The sequence below is a fragment of the Dicentrarchus labrax genome, unplaced genomic scaffold (assembly GCF_905237075.1).
Source record: "Dicentrarchus labrax unplaced genomic scaffold, dlabrax2021, whole genome shotgun sequence".
Lineage (NCBI taxonomy): Eukaryota > Metazoa > Chordata > Actinopteri > Moronidae > Dicentrarchus > Dicentrarchus labrax.
Genome location: NW_026136715.1, coordinates 6,989,288 through 7,007,484, shown reverse-complemented (window position 1 = coordinate 7,007,484; position 18,197 = coordinate 6,989,288). Strand labels below are relative to the sequence as shown.

The window sequence follows — 18,197 nt, the reverse complement described above, 5'->3', positions numbered from 1 at the left end:
TACAGGTGGCTTCCTCCATCATTAGCTGGGTCGATATAACAGTGTTGTTCCAATATCAATACATATTACGATACGGCGTATGACATATTAACGTAAAATCATTAACTTGATGTTCAACACAATGAGATGTGCTCCACGAGGGAACACTTCACACATGTAAATCAAAAACATTAATGACTCATTTTGCTTTTAATTATAATTTGGCTGGAATCCATCATTTGAACAGCAGTTTTATGTAACATATTGTCACATTTAGAGCTGAAAGAATCAATCAATTGACTTATCATTTCTTCAAGTCAAATACTGAAAAAGTGCTAAACATTTGGGTCCAGCATCTCAAATGAGGCTGTAGGCTGAATATCCTTGGGTTTTGGACTTTTGGTTGAATAAAACAAGACATTTCAAGACATCAGCTTGGGCTCTAAGAAGTTTTGATGGGTACTTTTCATTCACATTTAATAATTGATTTGTAGAAAGCAAAATGAAATAGTTGTAGCCTGCAGCCACTATATTAATGTTAATGTTTTTATTCTTAATTCTTCTTTTTTTCCTACAGTAATCTCAGCATCACTGAAAATGAGGGTTCAACCCCTCGATGTATTCCTGAGAAATAAATAAAGGTTGAATGAATACTTCCTCCGTAACCTTGCCATATTGATGTTGAGTGTGCCATATTTATACTTTAAAGAAGTAAACTGTCTGTACACTGCTGCACCGAGAGCAGAATAATGAGAACTTCTGTCAGAGGTGAGTTGTAGTTCAGGAAAGGTTTAAGAGGCTGCTGGAAAAGCTCAATATGAGTCAAAGATGGTTCAGTGTTCATTTAACCTCCACGCTCTATGGAATAAAGTCTGAAGAATAATTCAACAGCAACAAAAGATTTTTTATTTCTCATGAACAAATCATCATCTTTGCAGAAAAAGAGACAATAAAACATGAGACACGAGAAGCTAATGTTTATGGTGAGAGGCTGGATGAGTAAAGTATCTTAAAGGAAACTGGTGCAATTAGATAATTAAAGGGTTGGAATTGATTTGTGTAAAATACTGCTTCCCAAGATGACTCATACATAAGAGTGTTTATTAAAAAAGATATTTCACCACAAAAACAAAAAAACATCCCTCGCCAAAGCTCATTATTTTAGACAATGATTCTTCCCCTGACCTTTCTCGTCCTTGCCTTTGCACTACAAGCCTGGCTTGGTGACAGCAATGTGAACCCTGAGCTGTAATGTACAATCACATACGAGTGATAAATCCTAACCTCGCTGATTTAACACCTTCCCCTCTTGAAACCTGCAAGCTGCAGGGTCACCGTTAGCAGTGGAGATGATTTAGAGCAACGGGGGGGGGGCACCCCTAAATGTCTGGATAAATCTACGGGCACCTTTAAACACATTCAAGCACAATTTTAGGGTCAACCTGGAAAATATGCTAAATATAATAAATCAGGTATAAGATGAGCTGTTAACCTCTGGCGAAGTGTAACGGCTGTGGGACCTTCTGTTGTTTTCCGGGGTAATCTACAAGTGGTGTTAAAATCTTTTGGGAAACATTGGAAACACTTTCTTTTAAGGCTAAATGTGACTTCTGATGATGCCAAACTTAAAAAAAAATTGAATTAATCTGCAGAACAGAAAGATATTTTAACATAAAAATAGATGTAAAATTAATACAATTCAGTCTACTAATTGATTTGTTGAATGCCAGAAAAAAAAAGGCAGGGATTTTGATAAGCAATCAATTATCAAGCAAATAGTTATAGTTTTCTTTAACTGTGAATACAATTCTTTGAGTTTTTCCACTGCTGAATGCATGAAAAAAGAAATTTGAAGACTTCCCCTTGGGTTTGTGGAAAACTGTAATGGGCATTTTCACTATTTTCTGACATTTTACAGAAAGAACAACTGATAAAAGAAATAATTGGCAAACTGTGAGGATAACTGCATATCGGAAAGAGGATTTCCTTTACCACCACCATTATTGCTCAAACACACAACAAAAACAGAACAGGCACGAAGTAAATCGGGAGTAAAGTAGGATAAACACGTAGATCTGCACTATTTTTTGACGCCTGCACTTCCTCCACCGACACTATGTGAGATATAACAGAAATAGAAGCACTTATTTTCCTTTAAATAGTCATTCATTTAGTTAATTTAATGCTTTAAACCATTAATTAATCAAACAAGTGACGTGACACAAGTGTTTCCTGTTGATGGTGAATCAAACAGGTGCATCATTTCTGTTTCACTTGAAAACCCCACTAATGCTTTTCGAAACTACCACGGGATTTAATTTGTCTCCATAAATATTTCACTTTAATTTATTCCAACACAGAGGACAGCAAGTGAAATATACAATGTATAATGCGGCATAAAATCCATAGAATGAGCTAATGAGTCCACACAAACACAAACCAACCCAGAGAATATCTGGCCAATTTAGCAAGCACGGATCTAATTCTAGATTTCACCCTAATCAAAAAAAAATGTAATTAATTAATCAGATAATTCACTGCCACGCATGGCAGGACACACATCTGTGCAGCGGTAATGGGGAGGGAGAGAGAGACAGGCTGAGCAGAGCGGCATTAGTAGTTCCCCGTAGCCCACACGTCAACAGTGCTGGAATCCAGTGCAGCTTTAAAAAATGGTCCAGCACTCCCAGACGCTCAGATAACCTCTCCTGTACTGTACATGTGCTCTCAGCATGTGAGTGTACAGTGCAGTGTGTCGAAGGGACGGAAAGATCTGAGGCTGTTTGAGGTAACAGAGATGACATGAGGGAGGCAGTGCCTGTACAAGGCAAACATAAACTGTGCCACTTCATCTGAAAACAATGGGGGACAGGACACTGAGTGTGCTCTCATCCACATCTCCATTGTCTGCCCTCCTCTTTTACTCCTCCTCCGAGCATGGAGCATAAGCGGGGTGAAAGAGGGAGGGGAGGGGAGGAGAAGGGGGGGTGGGGGGGGGAGCAGCAGTGGGGGCAGTGGGGGTCTGGCTGTGTTCTTTCTCCTCTGTCTGTGTGCGAATGCACAGACGGTTCAGTAGTAATTTGATGTGTGTCCCCGGGGACATTTGATGGATTAAAGCTAAGCAGCTCCATTTCGCAGCACCACCTGATCTTCCACTGCCTGTGCCCCATATAAAGGCTGGCGTGATTGCTGATCTCAGCTAGTCTGACAGTCGCTCTCTCCCTCCTCTCTCTGTCTGTCTCCATCTCTTCTCTTCCTCACTGGTCCCTCAAGCCTGCTGCATCACAGGAGCTATCCAGTGCTGAACAGGATCGCTTTTATTTTTTATTTTTTTATTTTTCTGGGGGAAGCTGGGGGAGCCAGAGAGTATCACACAGCGTTGCCGTCAGCCTTGTTCTCCACTGGTTTCCATTTTCTTTCGTATCTTATGTTTTTGGCCGTTGTCTTCACATTAACCAAAAGGATTACCGTCAAGCCAGCTCTGCTCGTGTGCTTCCTCAGAGGGTCTTTTATTTTCTCTCATGCGTTTTTCTCAGCTCTGTGTTTTTATCCATTGAAACATGCCCCGCTCATTTTTGGTGAAGAAGATCAAGCTTGATGATTTCTCTTCGTCCAATGTGGCCACCTCCAATCATCATCACCACCTGGACGACTCGTTCACTTTTGCACGCTCCATCACAGACTCGGTGACCAGCCTTGGGGTTCGTCTCAGCGAGAATGGTGAGTTAACATGCCTCCAGTCTGCCGCGCTCTAGTTAAAGATGTGCTAGCACTCCTGCCTGTAGACAGACCCGGTGCTGATTTCAGCATGCCTGACATTTCTACTCTTAGCACAGATGGCATCCTCTTTTGTTTTTGTGAGATTTTCTTTTGCTTCAGCCGATAACATGCTCTTAGTGTGTAAATTAGTGTGAGATGTTACATGCTACCAGCTGATTTTTGCAACAATATCCTAAATAATCCTCTCCAGAGGCACCCCACCCCCATCATCCTGCTCCCAGACTTTTGTTTTTTGACTCCAGTGAAGGACGGACACAATTCAGGTCACAGCCACGGATTAGCTTATGTAAATAGGGGACAAAACGTGTGTATAATCAGGAAAAGCTCCAGTTACGTATTTCTATGACTGTACCAACCTTGTGTTGTCTGAACACACACAGGCTGATATATCTGGTCATCATGTGGACTAAAAAATTCATGAATATGAGAGATGAGTATCGGATGATACATTTGTCCTTAGCTGTTATTGTCCTTGAGTTCCCATCACGGTCCGATCCTCCCTTGCCCCCCTCTTCCCATCCAAATGGAGCATGCACAGTCTCCCCACCCCCATCGCTCCACTACATCTTTCTCTTCCTTCCGGGCATTTGAAAACTAGCAGGGGTTAGAGTTTCAGCCGTGCAGGCCTATCGTCGCCACAAGAGACATCAACACACTGTACAGTACAGCGGAGAGGGAGGTGGGGAGTAGGGCTGAAGGGATTGCAAAGAGAAGGAGAAAAAGGAGACAAAAATGCTTGGGGCAGCAATGAGGCTTGATCACGTGACAGAGGTTGTACAGTAAACATGAAGAAAGGCACATAGCTGCACTGTGGTCAACACACGGGCCAGCCAGAGTAAGCTTCAGTCAGAGCTGAGAGGCGACCTTCACTTTCCACAGTCTGCTTTAAGCTCGCCGCTTCCATTTTGTGGCCACGTTTAGAGGGCCATATGTGTGTCTTTGTTATGATTCGTCAGGATATTTTCACAGTGAGAGACACTTCACAGTCCACAGCTAAATGTTGTGATGATGCCCACCTGTTATTCAACCGTGTCAATAACAAAGCTCAGGGAATTTTATATGGATCAGGATTAGTAGAATTAACACAAATGTCTGGACTGGTTTGTAAACTATAACGATCTGCTATATTAAACATAACTAACTCAATAATTGTGGCAAAAAATACAAACAAGCATTTTCTATATTTAGGCATATTTTGAAGCTCATCATGAATGTTATTTAGATTTCCTGCGCTACTATTTGATAATATTATTTAAAAAATCCATTTGTGTAATTATTATCAGTCTCTATTGTTCCTGAATCTTTTGTTCAACACCATGAAAAATAAGAATTATATTAAAAAGAAGAAAAGTATGATAAGGCACTACATCGGTGTTGACAAAAGGTGTTATATTTGAACAAAAGAATTGTCCTTTTTCATGCTGAGTAAAAAAAAAATAAAGAAGCAAAATAAAAGAAATCTCAGCGTGGCTGAAATAACTCACATCAGCACTTCTGCCGTGCCAGCAGATTTTCTTTCCCCCCATTGTGGAGACATTTGACTTGAGTGTCTGTCGAACAACAAAGAGGGGTGGCTGAGAGGGTCCATTAATTACATGCTTACTTTGCATTAGAGAAATGAGTCTATGAGCTGTAAAGGCTGATACAGCGCAAGTCCTAAATGATGAGCTCCGTGTCTGACCTTGGGTAATTGAAACATAGTAAACAACTCTGCTTACACTGATGCAGTATGTTCTGTTAAAAAAAAAATATATATATATATATCTGCACAATAAAGGCCATGTTGTCGCATGTAGTGCAGAGGCCCTTCTGCTATATTTATGACTATAGTATAGTCTACAGTGTGACTGTAAAACAGGTGGATGCAGTCACGGATAGTTGTTCAAGCTGCAGCATTTGTAAATTAAATTCTATTTGTAAGAATTTAGGATTGAAAAAGGAGAAATAAATATATTTCTTCTTTTTTAAATTTAGTTTTTTTGAAAGTGTCTCTTTCTCTTTCTCTCTCTCGGACAAACACCATCTGTGTAGTTTAAAACAGTGAACCCACGCGGTGCAGCATAATAATGTGTGCACAGGCCTGGTGTTTCCCTGTCCCCGGGTGTCGTGGTCATGTCTTTGACAAAGTGGGTGTGTGAACAGAAACCCTTGGGAATGGAGATGCTGTAGTAAGAGAGCACTTCAACTGATTTCTTAATGGCCTTTTTCTTGAAGGTACTTCAGCATGCCTTGCTGCTGTAGACAGGTGACCCCTCTTCACAAACAATGTGTGTAATGCCATGTCTCACATTATCCGGCCTCAAGCACACTGTGCTCAATAAACTATTATTGTGTGTCGCAGATACTTGATCTGTTCCTCGCAGTATTTCTGTCCTCTCCAGCGCTCGACTTCTTCTAACAGCTGCACTATTTTACATATGATAGCCTATTGATCAGTTCTAAACTTTGAATTTCATTAAAAAGCAGTCAATAACTAATTTCCACCGCTTGCTGCACACAGTGCTTAGGAATGGCTTTTTTTTCTGCAGCTGTGCACTATTTCTCTCAGGAAAGGAATTTCACCACACTGTATATTTGCACTCATATGTTCAACTTGTAGAATATCAGCCCTGGGGGTAAAATGCATTTAGTATTTATTAAGCTACTGAGATTCACAGCATAAGAATGTATTGAGTTCTTTTAGGATGCATTTAGCTGCCAGCAAGCCTTTTAGCTCCTTTGGCACTGGGCTGCTTCGGAGGAAAAGGAGAGACATGAATGATGCCAACAAAAATATATCTCTCTGAAATCATGCTCTGTACAGTTGGAGACATTTAAATCACTTGTGGCGCTTTGTGCTTTGCTGCATCTTAAACCTGCTTAAAGAAGTAGCATGAAATCCTAAAGGATGTGAGCAGCTATGTAACAAGTTCATCTGGTCCTAAACCAGAAAATCTATTTGTTTGCAGCAAAAAAACATCAACAGAGAAATCACTTTCAAATCAGAGATGTAACTTGGTTTTAAGGTGTGTTTTTTTTAGAACACATAAAAAATACAAAACCCCTGCCAAAATAAAGTTCTGGAGAAATAAATTATTTATTAAGGTTTAAAGTTGAAACATAATCCTTTGACTTGTAATACCAGCACTTACAGAGCATTTATTAAGCAAACATGGAGATAAGGCCCAGCCACAGAGGGCTGATATAACATAGATGAAGAAAGGGACGTCTAATCAATGAGACTACTTTATTTAAGAGGGGCTTTAATATGCATCTTCTTACACAGGAGACTACTTTGATTAGCTATTATCTAGCGCTCATCCGCACTGTAAAATTGCAACCTTCCTGAACGCAGCTGAGCGTGTCATGTTTCTCTGCATCACTGCACTTTTGTGCATACAACCTGTGAGTTCTGGAAAAAATGCAATTAGCTCTGTGCTGCCACTCACTCTTTCAACATTTTACGCAGGGCAACCATCCAACATTATAATCATGTAATCACCAGCATGTCACTGTGTCCTTATCCATCACAACCCCTGGCCAACTGTGTTTGCGTGTGTCTCTTACCCAGGCTACATCCAGGATTACATCACGCCATCTGTATACCAGGAGGAGAAGAAGATGGAGCACAAGCTGGCTTCGCCAGTGTCAGATCCCCTCTACACCCAGGTGAGCAGCGGAGGGGAGTACTGTGACCCCGACCTGAAGCACCCCGACAGCCCCCAGTCTGGCATGACAGCCAGCGGCTTCTACAGTGGTGAATCGGAGGCCCTGGCCGAGGGTTACACCATGGATGCCTTCTTCATCTCTGACGGGCGCTCAAGGCGGAAGGGAGACAGCGAGAGTCAAGGAGGGGGCTCAAGAAGCAGCAGTGCCAACGCCGGGGCTCAGGAGAGGGGAGCTGGCACGCCTCGCCACACCTGCAACGAGTGCGGCAAGACGTACGCCACCTCCTCCAACCTCAGCAGACACAAGCAGACGCACCGCAGCCTGGACAGCAAGATGGCCCGCAAGTGTCCCACCTGTAATAAAGTATATGTGTCTATGCCGGCGTTGGCCATGCACATCCTCACCCACGACCTCAAGCACAAGTGCGATGTGTGCAGCAAGGCCTTCAGCCGGCCATGGCTCCTTCAAGGTCACATGCGCTCGCATACGGGGGAGAAGCCCTTTGCCTGCGCACACTGTGGCAAAGCCTTTGCTGACCGTTCAAACCTCCGCGCCCACATGCAAACACACTCTGCCTTCAAGCACTACAGATGCAAGCGCTGCAATAAGACCTTCGCTCTCAAGTCCTACCTGAACAAGCACTATGAGTCAGCTTGCTTCAAGGGCTCAGCAGACGAAGACGACTCTGGATCAGAAAACTAACCACGAGGAAGAAGCAAAGTTTTGAACCCCTCTTGTAGGTTCACAACCAATAACCCTGTTCACTCTGCCCTCCATGCCTTTTTTCTTCCCTTTTTTTAGAAAGCAATATTTTCACTGAGATTACGTGAAGAAACTCTAATGATTATGGCAAAGACAATTTCAAAAGATGCTGGATTTTTTCCCTGCACAGTAGCTAATCGTCCACAGAAACATACAATCAAACAACCTTCCCCCAAATAGAGACTGTAGATGATAGTTGTACACAATTAAGCAACATGTGCTCGCACGGGCACATGTAAACACACACAGACATGTATGAACACACAAACACACACACCCACACACACACACACACACACACACACACCAACACACAAACACACATTAATGTACGCACGTGTGCACACACACACTTACACACACAATTATATATGAGGCCTGGCATGTGAATTTTTATCAATGACTATAATGATATTGATATCAATAGTAATAATATTTAGATTCCTGATATTTTATAGCAAATAGTAATGAGAAAATGAAAAAAAAACAATAAAAAGGACTAACAGTGTTCTTTTGTTTTTTAGAGACAAAATGACCTCTTGTATTTTTATGCTGCTTTTTATTTGCTAAGAATTGAATTCTTTTGCAACTGCCAACATGAACTTTTTATGAAAATGTGAACTATGACAGTATTTGCAAAAAAGGGAGATCATTTTAAAGGTAAAAATACAAACCCCCTTTTTCCACACCAATGTTTCAATTCAACGGATGTTATTTTTCTATTTGATTTTTCTAAATTTATTTTTTTGTGCTTATTATCCCTTGTTGATCAAAAGCATCTTTGTAACTGTGGGTATTCAAAAAAAAAAAAAACAAGCTAATTTAAATAAGCTATAGGCCATAGGTCATTCAATTTAATTCTGCAAGAGCAGTGATTTTAAAATGTTTAACAGGCCTGTTGAACAGGTTTTCACACACTCCGTCCGATCAAATTCATAGTCTCACCCTGATGTACAGACTTGGACTAAAACACTGGGAGCCAGACCAAATGATCTATTGTTATAAGTGCCATGTGCGGTTGACTTGTCTATAGCAATGAAAACTCGTTGTTCTTCCTCCACCATGGTGGCTTGCATAAACTCTGCTGCCTTTATGGTGCATCGTCCCGTCTTAAAGAGCAATCTTCGCCCAGTGTTTGAGGTGCTCCCCCTCCGCCAGTGTTACCTCAGAGTGAAGGTATGGACTCACACACCCTCAGTTACAAAGTGACAGTCAAATTATTCTGTTTGTCTGTTTTATATGTCGCTCAAAGCTCCGCCCACGGTTTAGATGCATACCATCTATTTATCATGTAAATACTTTATTTATCTACCTATTTATCTATTTATTTATTGACCTTATTTTTGTGTATTTATTGAAAACTTGCTTATTTGTTAATTATCATGTATTTATTTATTGTTTATAATTTAAAAAATGAACATCCATTGACCTTGTAAGATGCTGCTGATCTTCAAAGAAAATGTTTATATGCATGAAAACTGTAGAGAGTCCGTGGGACTTAGTTTTTTAAAGAGGAACAATGTACAGTACAAGTGTTAGGAGACTTCAAAACAAATGAATGCAGAATTACTTTTGTTTTCGTGGCAATAACTTTACTGACACAGCAATTGACATGTATAACAATCACAGCTGTCCTGTTTTCAGTCGATTTAGGGCAATAAAAAGAAACGATGAAAACGAAACGCTAAAATATTTTCCATCTTACTGTTTTCCAAAAGTCCACCGCCTCTTCGTCAATGGAGATTTTTGGCCCCTTTTTTGACTTAAGATCTCAGGCAATAAATAATTCCCAGAAATGGCCGACGTCGATGTGCATGTACACGTTACGGTGGAAATCCGTTAAAATTAGAGAGCCAAATAATGTAGGTGTAACCTAGCTACACCAAGGTTTCAAAGGTGCAAAAGCAATAATGATAGTGATGCAGTAACTATGAGCAACACTCAGTCCTTTATACAGCGAGTCCAAAACTGCTAAAAGTGTTAATCTGACTGGAAAAAAGGCAGATATTCTATACTATTATTATCATCTTTAGTGTCTCTTTTGTTTTTAAAAGCAACCAGGTTTAAAAAAATCTCTTCTGGCAGCTGAAGGTCAGGTATTATTTGACTGAATTGCAAGAAAAGTTACGTATTACACAACAGGATTAAAATAATTCCCATTTAGGTCACTGACATAATAAATCATTTAAATATAGTTAAAGTCAAAGTGACTGCTGCTTCCAAATGAATCTGTAGCAGTTTAACACAGCTAAGCAAATCTCTGAGGTGTCAGAAGAGAGAATCCTCCTGAGGCAACATAAGGATGAAGGTATATACGTCTTAACCAGCACTAATGGAAATTATCTTGACGTGAACTGTCTTGGTAGAGAAAGTTTTTCCGAGATTGTTGTAATATAACGACGCGCTGTAATGCACTTCAAACTCCCCCATCATTTGTCCCTGCCTCGCGTCCCTCCCCTACCAGCCGTCCTCATCCCATCCCAACTGCCTCTAAACAGACGCACCGAGGATGAGATGTGCTGAAGTGGGATTGGCGGAGGGTGGCGGAGTGTGGGAGGATAACAGGTGTTTGCAGACAGACTGCAGATAGGGAGCGTAATTGAGTCGGTGAGCGACCTCCAAGGAGAAGGTCAAGCACCAGCAGGCAAATGCACTGTCAGCTATTTGCATATTCCAAATGGATGACACGATTGCAGTAATGCTGAGCTCGCCCTAAAAAAAAAAAAAAACAAAAAAAAACCCCCACAAAAGTGAGGAGAAAAGAGGAGTTTCTGCTCTGTTTATCCGTCCTCTCCTCCCTGTTTCACCATCATCCTGTCAATGGTCGTCTAAGTGCTACAGCTGAATCACTGCATGAGAGCATCCAAACCACCTGTCTCCTGATTAACTTGCAGAACACCCAGTTTTGGCACGTCGCTGTATTATTGAACTAATGCAGAAATGACTACTTCCTATAGATTATTTTTTTATACGTTTACTATTTTACTGTGGGACAGAGATACAATGCGTCTCAAAAACCTGGGGATTGTGTTTTAATAAGGCATATAAAAGCAATGAGACCGTTAAAAAAAACATCGATTGGAAACGTACTGTAGGCTTGTATCTAAAACTGGCAGTATTACAGATCGTCCTCAGAGAAAATACTGATTACAGAAAAGGAGGCGCAGTTTGATTCTAAACCTCTGAATTTAGATGTAGGGAAACATTGTTCCTCTTTGATGATTTTGTAAATATATTTGTAAATATATCACAGCAATAATATGACAATGCATGTAGACATTTAATTGCTCTTTTTCTATTCATGTTGTCTTTTTTTTTTATTTAAAAAAAAAAAGAGAGACAAATACAGGTACCAATTGCAGTCTGGGTGGCCATGTGAATCAGGGAGTGTCTTGATTAAAAAAGCTATCTGTTGTAAGTTACAAACAAAAACTTCAAACTCTGTGTATTCTCAAAGATTTGATCATGTTCTGTATGAGTTTTTCTTCTGTTCTTGTTTTCTTTTATTTATGTGCCCGGCTTGGCTGCGCAATGAAAAAGTGCCAAAAAGTATGATTTCCATGACAAAAGCCTTCAACATATGGTTGGCTGCTTGAAACCTTCCATATGGTCCTCAAAGAGAAAAAGAAAAAAAAAACTGATTAAGATTTTCCACTTTCTTTCTCACTCTCTCTCTCTCTGTCTCTCTTTCTCTCTTTATCTTTCTATCTCTCTGTTCCAGCTGAGTATGAAGAAACTTAAGCCATGATTGCTGAGGGGTGTTTTGATTTATCTTGTTCTGCTACAATTAATAATGATGACAACAATAGCAATGATAACGTTAATAAAAACAATAGCACAAGGAAAAAACCGCAAGTCCACTCTTATTTCTTTTAAGGAGGAGAAAAGGGGTATTTTTGTGTAATTTTTGTGTTTTTTTATGACTGAGAAAACATGCACACACACCCTGAAGATGTTCACTGACAGGCCAACCTGTTCATTCAAACACATTCATATATCTTACACCGTTTTCTTATAATATATATCTAACAACGCTGAGAATCTGGAATCTGTCTGGTATAGCCCTTAGTCAACATTAACACACTGAGTAATTATAGTTATAACTATAATGTGCCATCAGCTGTAGCCTCCTCTGTCAATGTTTGATCAATCTTATGAGCTTTACTGTCAATTTACTAACTTTTAATTTCACGGCTACGCGGCACCAAAAATGCCAATATCCTTTAGTTTTTTTTCCATGGTGGCTGAGAGCAGGAGCAGTCAGAGGACCTGACAACACCAATATAGCTTTGAATAAGAGTTCCTGAGATGTCGGCGTTATCAAAAGCAGAGGCATCTGTTCCACCACTATTAAGCCCTTCCTGGTCATTAAATTTTAATGGAACATTGATTTTATGCTGGAACTACTCTTTCTGAGTGACTCAAAAGCCAGAGAAAAATATGGAACAAAATAAAAATGAATCATGACAGCGGACAGGGATTATTATTCTGGGGTTTTTCTTGATTGGTTTCCAGGGAATATACAACACTTGAATTCAATCGCTTCTGTCCTTCAGTGTCCTCCAGCAGCACAGCGGCAGTATAATGAGACAGCAGGCAGAGCGGAGCAGGGACTCAGAAACAAGACACTTTGCTGCACTCTCCTCTCTTCAGTGTGGGAAAGCAGTGTTTGCCATTGCTGTTGTTACATGCCAGTATGCTAGTTATGCTGCTGAAGGTAAACAAAATTACTAAATAAATTGTCAAATGACAAGTTTACAACCAAGTGTTGATTCTCCACAGCTTCCCAATGCAACAGATCCGGATGTTGCAGACCGCTCGCACATCAACATTCATGTGCGGTAGTCACTCAAACTTTACCCTGGCAGATGTTGTCCCTTATCAGATTTTATGATGAAAGTAAATAACTGATTTCATTACATGGCAATGGACTATAAAATGTGGACCCATGCAATCCAATTACATCACCCGTGGCTGTGCTGTGTGTGTAACAACAGCGGCAATGAGTGATCAGCACCGGGAGGCAGCTAGGGGTGACGTGGCCCTTCATACGTATACCTGCAGCACCCTGCAGACAGCCACACACACACACACACACACACACACACACACACACACACACACACACACACTCAGAGCATTTCAGGTAAATTATTGAAAACAACCTGCAAAATTGAGCGTGCTACATTCACACTTCAAAGATGCTGACCCGAGAATGCCGTCATCTTCTGAGTGACTGTCTGAGAGGAAATATAACTGCCTTCTGATGTTGTGAGGGGTGGCGATAAGGTTACTGCACAGATCTACCTACAGCGGCAGATACAGCTGTTAAACAACACAAACTGGGGGAAAGAAACACTATAGATTGGATCATCATGTTATCTATAGGAGCAGGAAATGGGAACAGCATTCATTCAAATTCTGACATCCCTGACAAATTATCTCTATAGGAGAGAAAAAAAACTATATTGATAATGTATGTGGATGTCCATTTTTAAGCTCATTAGTGTAACAGTATTTTAGTTGCAAATAGTGTCTTTCAGTTGCTCACACACACGACACAGCGAACAGCATGTTCAGCAATTAACTGATTAGTCAATCTGCAGAAAATCAATCAGCAACCATTTTTCTAATTGAGTTTGTTAAACAAAAATGCTGAAATTTCTCTGGTTCCTGCTTCTGAAATGTGAATAATTTATGTTTTTTTCTGTTTTGTTTGATTTTAAACTGAAACTAAACTGATCTTTGGTCCTCCAAGGATTGGAAGATGTAACCTTTATATAGTTAAGAGCATTTTCCACCATTAACTGACCTTTTATAGGACAATCCATTAATTGGGAAAATAACCTGCAGTTAACCATCAATGTGCATTTTAATTCAAATCTACTACTACTGCTGCTGCTAATCTGTCTGCTAGAAAAACAGTAGAGCTGAAACAATTAGTCGAGAATTGATTAGTTAATCAACAGATAATTAATCTACAACAATATTTATAATAGATTAATAATCTCAGTTGTTTAATTAAGCAATAATCACAAATATTTCCTGGTTCTAGCTTCTCAGATGTGAGTATTTGCTGCTTTCATATCATCTTAACTTGAATATTTTTGGGTTTTGAGCTGCTGACGTCACTTTGCGCATCACTTTGATATTTTCCCTATTTCTACATTTCATATAGACAATTAATAGGTACATAAAAAAATACAAATGAATCAATAAAAATACTATTGTTTGTAAGCTGCAGTCTTATTTCGTTTCGTTTATCTCAAAATCACCAGGGTGGATGTGTGAATATGTGAATTAGTGGTGAATGGGTGAAAGAAGTATTCTAGTTGCAACTGGTGTCTCTCAGCTGCTCACAGGTGATTTAGCAAAACAACACGTCATCTTTGTACTCAGACAAACTATCATCACTTAATCCAACGCTCCTTCCACTGGTGCCGGCCTTCGCTCTGACCCTTCACATACATCTGGCGCCATCTGTTGGCTATTCACCAACTGTCAACAATTCAACCACAACAACAAGCTGTTTACCGTTGATGACAGTGCCGTCGGTTCAACTGGATGATTCAACGGAAGGAGATATTCTGCTCGAGGCTCTTTAATTTCTAAATAAAAACACATATCTCCATTCAAACAATCTCCATGTTAAAACCAATAAACTGCATGCACGCTGACCAAAGTCACTCAACAAGAGGTTAGTAAAAAACCATTGTGTTTCCACCAGACAGGGCCAACCAACTGTAACTGCTCCTTTAAGAGCTAACAGTTTGTCTTTTCACATTCTGCATCACAGGAGAGATGCTCATTAAAAGCGCCTCCATTCCTCACTGTTTCATCAAGTGAGACTGCCAAGCTCTTTAACTCAGTGTTCTTGATGTTTGTGCTGTTTGTGTAAAACCCATCTGTTTCCTCGTCTCTCTGTTGGCAGAGGGTCCACCTCATCCGTATGCTTCTCTTTTTGAAGTCATGTCAAAATCGCATTTTTATGCATCTAAGATATCCAACTTGTCATCAGCACTCAAGCAAGAGTCAAGGAGGGCACTCTTTAAATAGCTCCTCTCTTCCCTTCACATACAATACATGCAGAAACAAGGACAGCAAATTAATTACAGATGTGAGGTATTTATCAGCTTTTTTAGACAAATCAAATAATTTAGAAAAACGTGTGTTGTGGTTCTTTATGTAGATATTTAAGGTAAAGTAAACAAGCTGAAGCGTAAATACGATAAAAAGGCCACAACTTTAATCCCCTTTTAAATAATCTCGCTCCAAAAGCACCACTTATTCTCTCCCTGGGCGAGGTTGGGAGAGCAAATTTATTTCAAGGCGAGGAAGATCATTAAACAGAGATCCTGTTCTGGGCAGCTGCAGGAGATGGCGCAGAAAATAATTTCGTAGGTTTAAGCAGCCAGAGCCACCAGTGAATAATCAACATCACTGAACGAATCAGTCACACATTCAGCCACAAACACAGCAACACCCACTGTTGCTAAACCGTGTCATGATTTCAGACACATTCATCTATCACAAAGCTATAGTTTGAAGACTGAAAATCACCGTCAGAATAATTATCACTTTAAAAGCATGTCAATGTGTAAAAAAAAAAAAAGAGAAGGTATAAATAAATATAGCTCACTTCCCTGTCGGAAAGCTGGCAGGTAATTTTCTCCAGCTGCTCTAAGTGTGACAATCCCACAGGGACTGAAATCTAATATTAACAGCAAATCATTATGTGGGAACTGTTCTTCCGTGACCTGCCGCTGTACCTGTGTGACTAACTCAATCTAAGTAATTGAGATACGTTAGCGAGAAGAACGCAGTCCTGCTGTGACAGCAGAGGGTCACGCAGAGTGTAGTGGGACTCCAAACACACCTCGGCACCGGAGATGATTTACATGTCTATACGCTTTGACTGACAGGGTCCCCTCTCTTCATGTGATGCTGGTTTCTTTTGGTGCGTGATGAAGTGGCTTTTGATTGACAGCAAAGAAAGTGACTTGAATCTGACATTGTATAAAGTTTATGAATGCCCAGGGGGGGATATGTCACCATACATATTTACTGTACTGTAGTTGTTCGTACAGAATCACCAAGTCATGCAGTCAGCTGCATGATCCATGTCAGCATATTACAGTTTAATTGGAGTTTTTTTCAGTTGTTTTTACACTACTGGTGTCAGCTAAATTGCTCTTTAAGTAAAAAAAGAAGTGGCTTTCAAAACTAAGCTGTTTTCTAGGGAATCATAAACAGATTGTTGCTGCTATTGCAAAACTCCCACTTGACAATGATGTGAAAAAGCTGATTACATTCACTACAGCAGCTAAATTACAGCTTGTATTTGGTTCAGTTTTATTCTACAAGGATGTATAATGTACTGATACCACTGTTAATGATTACATACTATATATAGACCTCCTTCATGTTGGAACTGATCCCCGTGTGACCAATTAATCAACATAAAAGGTGCTTCCATTGTAGTTCAAAGTATTTCTAATAATTCAATATAATGGCCTGCCTCTCCTGTCCAAGAAATCATTTTTAATTGTCTCATTAGAAGATGCTGTAGCTGTGGGTTGGAGAAAACAACAATAGTTCTTTTTCCGCTCCACTGCCACAGATCTTTGAAGCTTTCCACTTACCTGAGTAAAGCTGCGGGCCCAGACGTCCTTTTTATGTAACCACAGCAACCTGACTGGCTCTTTGAAACTCCCTGCAAAAAATAGAATATCACCAAGTTGTGCACTTTGAAGGAGGAAGCCTATATCATGCTACAGTCAACAATACAAAACACTGACCTCATTAAAAAGTATTGTCACCAAAGGATTCTGGGCTTGTAGCGGCTCTTTTCAACTGCTTGACTAATTGCCGGAGTGAATTTTAATGAGAAACAGTTTTGGCCATGAAATGAATAAGTTATCTTACGAAAGGGGTAAAGTTTGTGTTTGGTACAACATGTACATGAAATACTCAACAGCTACCATCCGACACGGGTCTGTTTACATGCCAAGAAGCAGACCTGTTAACTAAAAAAACATGCTTAACATTATTTTGTCAGCTTGATACTTTATAACTTTTACTCATTTTTATAATAATTCCTTATTAACACAAGTTTTGAAGACGTGTTTCAGAAGTCGACTACAGAAAATTACACATCTGTTGTGGTCTCAGAGACTCCAGCTGCAAAACATGGTTAAATACAGGGGATTTTCATATGGTGATGACACAGCAGAATCCTTAACGAATCCCAAGTAGGTCTGTTAGGATTTCTGTCATTGGGCTTTTTAACAGGGGGTCTAATTTACCTCAAGCAAACGTCACCATAAAGGGCAACAAACTGTATGTTTGTATGACCTCTTTGGCAAAAAAAAAAGGAATATAACTTATTATAGTCCACACAAACAGCAGTGGGGTCTATAGGATCCCAAACGACAAGTAAAGCCAACGTCAGTAACTGATAAAGTCCATGTATTGTTAACTAAATGTAATTCTTTCTATCACTGATAACAGGTTGTCACACCCAGCTGGTAAGTGTGAAGCTAGAGTGAACTACTATTACTGTTACAGCTATAGCGAAGTGATAATTTTATACTAACACTGTCAAATGACAATGTGAATGAATTATCACCTGATATGAAGCTCTTCTGGCTTTACAGACGTTTTAAAGTGAATTTCAGCTTCAACTTTACTGTTCTGGTTCACTCATTTCCAGCAGCAGTAGGATGCTATTTAACACTAACACCAAGTACAGGCAGTGGTTCCTAACCTGGGGGCCGCCAAAGCTTCATAGGGGGTCACAAGGCCTTCTTGATTTTAAGGCGTGCTAAGGTAAAACATATACACAGTAGGCCTGTATCTCAGCATTTGGTTCAGTTTTGTGAAGAAAAGTAAATTGTCAAAAAAGAAGCCAATAAGTCTGTATGATTGTTAGTAATGATAAAAGAAAATACATAATACAGAGAATTGTATAAAAAGTTCCCTAAAACGTAAACAATCTACTAAAAATGTGTCCAAATCACTCGTTTTAT

At 39.9% G+C, this 18,197-nt stretch overlaps 1 protein-coding gene and 1 long non-coding RNA gene across 2 annotated transcripts in view; both read left to right on the top strand.

The window, feature by feature from the left end:
* Positions 1 to 18,197, top strand: part of LOC127377357 (uncharacterized) — a 180,823-nt gene that overhangs the window by 148,078 nt on the left and 14,548 nt on the right. The gene's annotated exons all lie outside the window — the stretch shown is intronic.
* On the top strand, positions 3,028 to 12,018 carry scrt2 (scratch family zinc finger 2). The gene is made up of 2 exons (XM_051425144.1): positions 3,028 to 3,699; positions 7,310 to 12,018. Exons 1-2 carry the CDS (start codon positions 3,540 to 3,542, stop codon positions 8,107 to 8,109), a joined length of 960 nt encoding a protein of 319 aa, XP_051281104.1. The 5' UTR covers positions 3,028 to 3,539; the 3' UTR covers positions 8,110 to 12,018.

Coding starts and splice junctions, on each gene's coding strand:
- scrt2 (XM_051425144.1), top strand. CDS start 3,540: ATGCCCCGCTCATTTTTGGTGAAGAAGATCAAGCTTGATGATTTCTCT. Junction 3,700..7,309: donor GGTTCGTCTCAGCGAGAATG/GTGAGTTAACAT, acceptor TCTCTTACCCAG/GCTACATCCAGGATTACATC.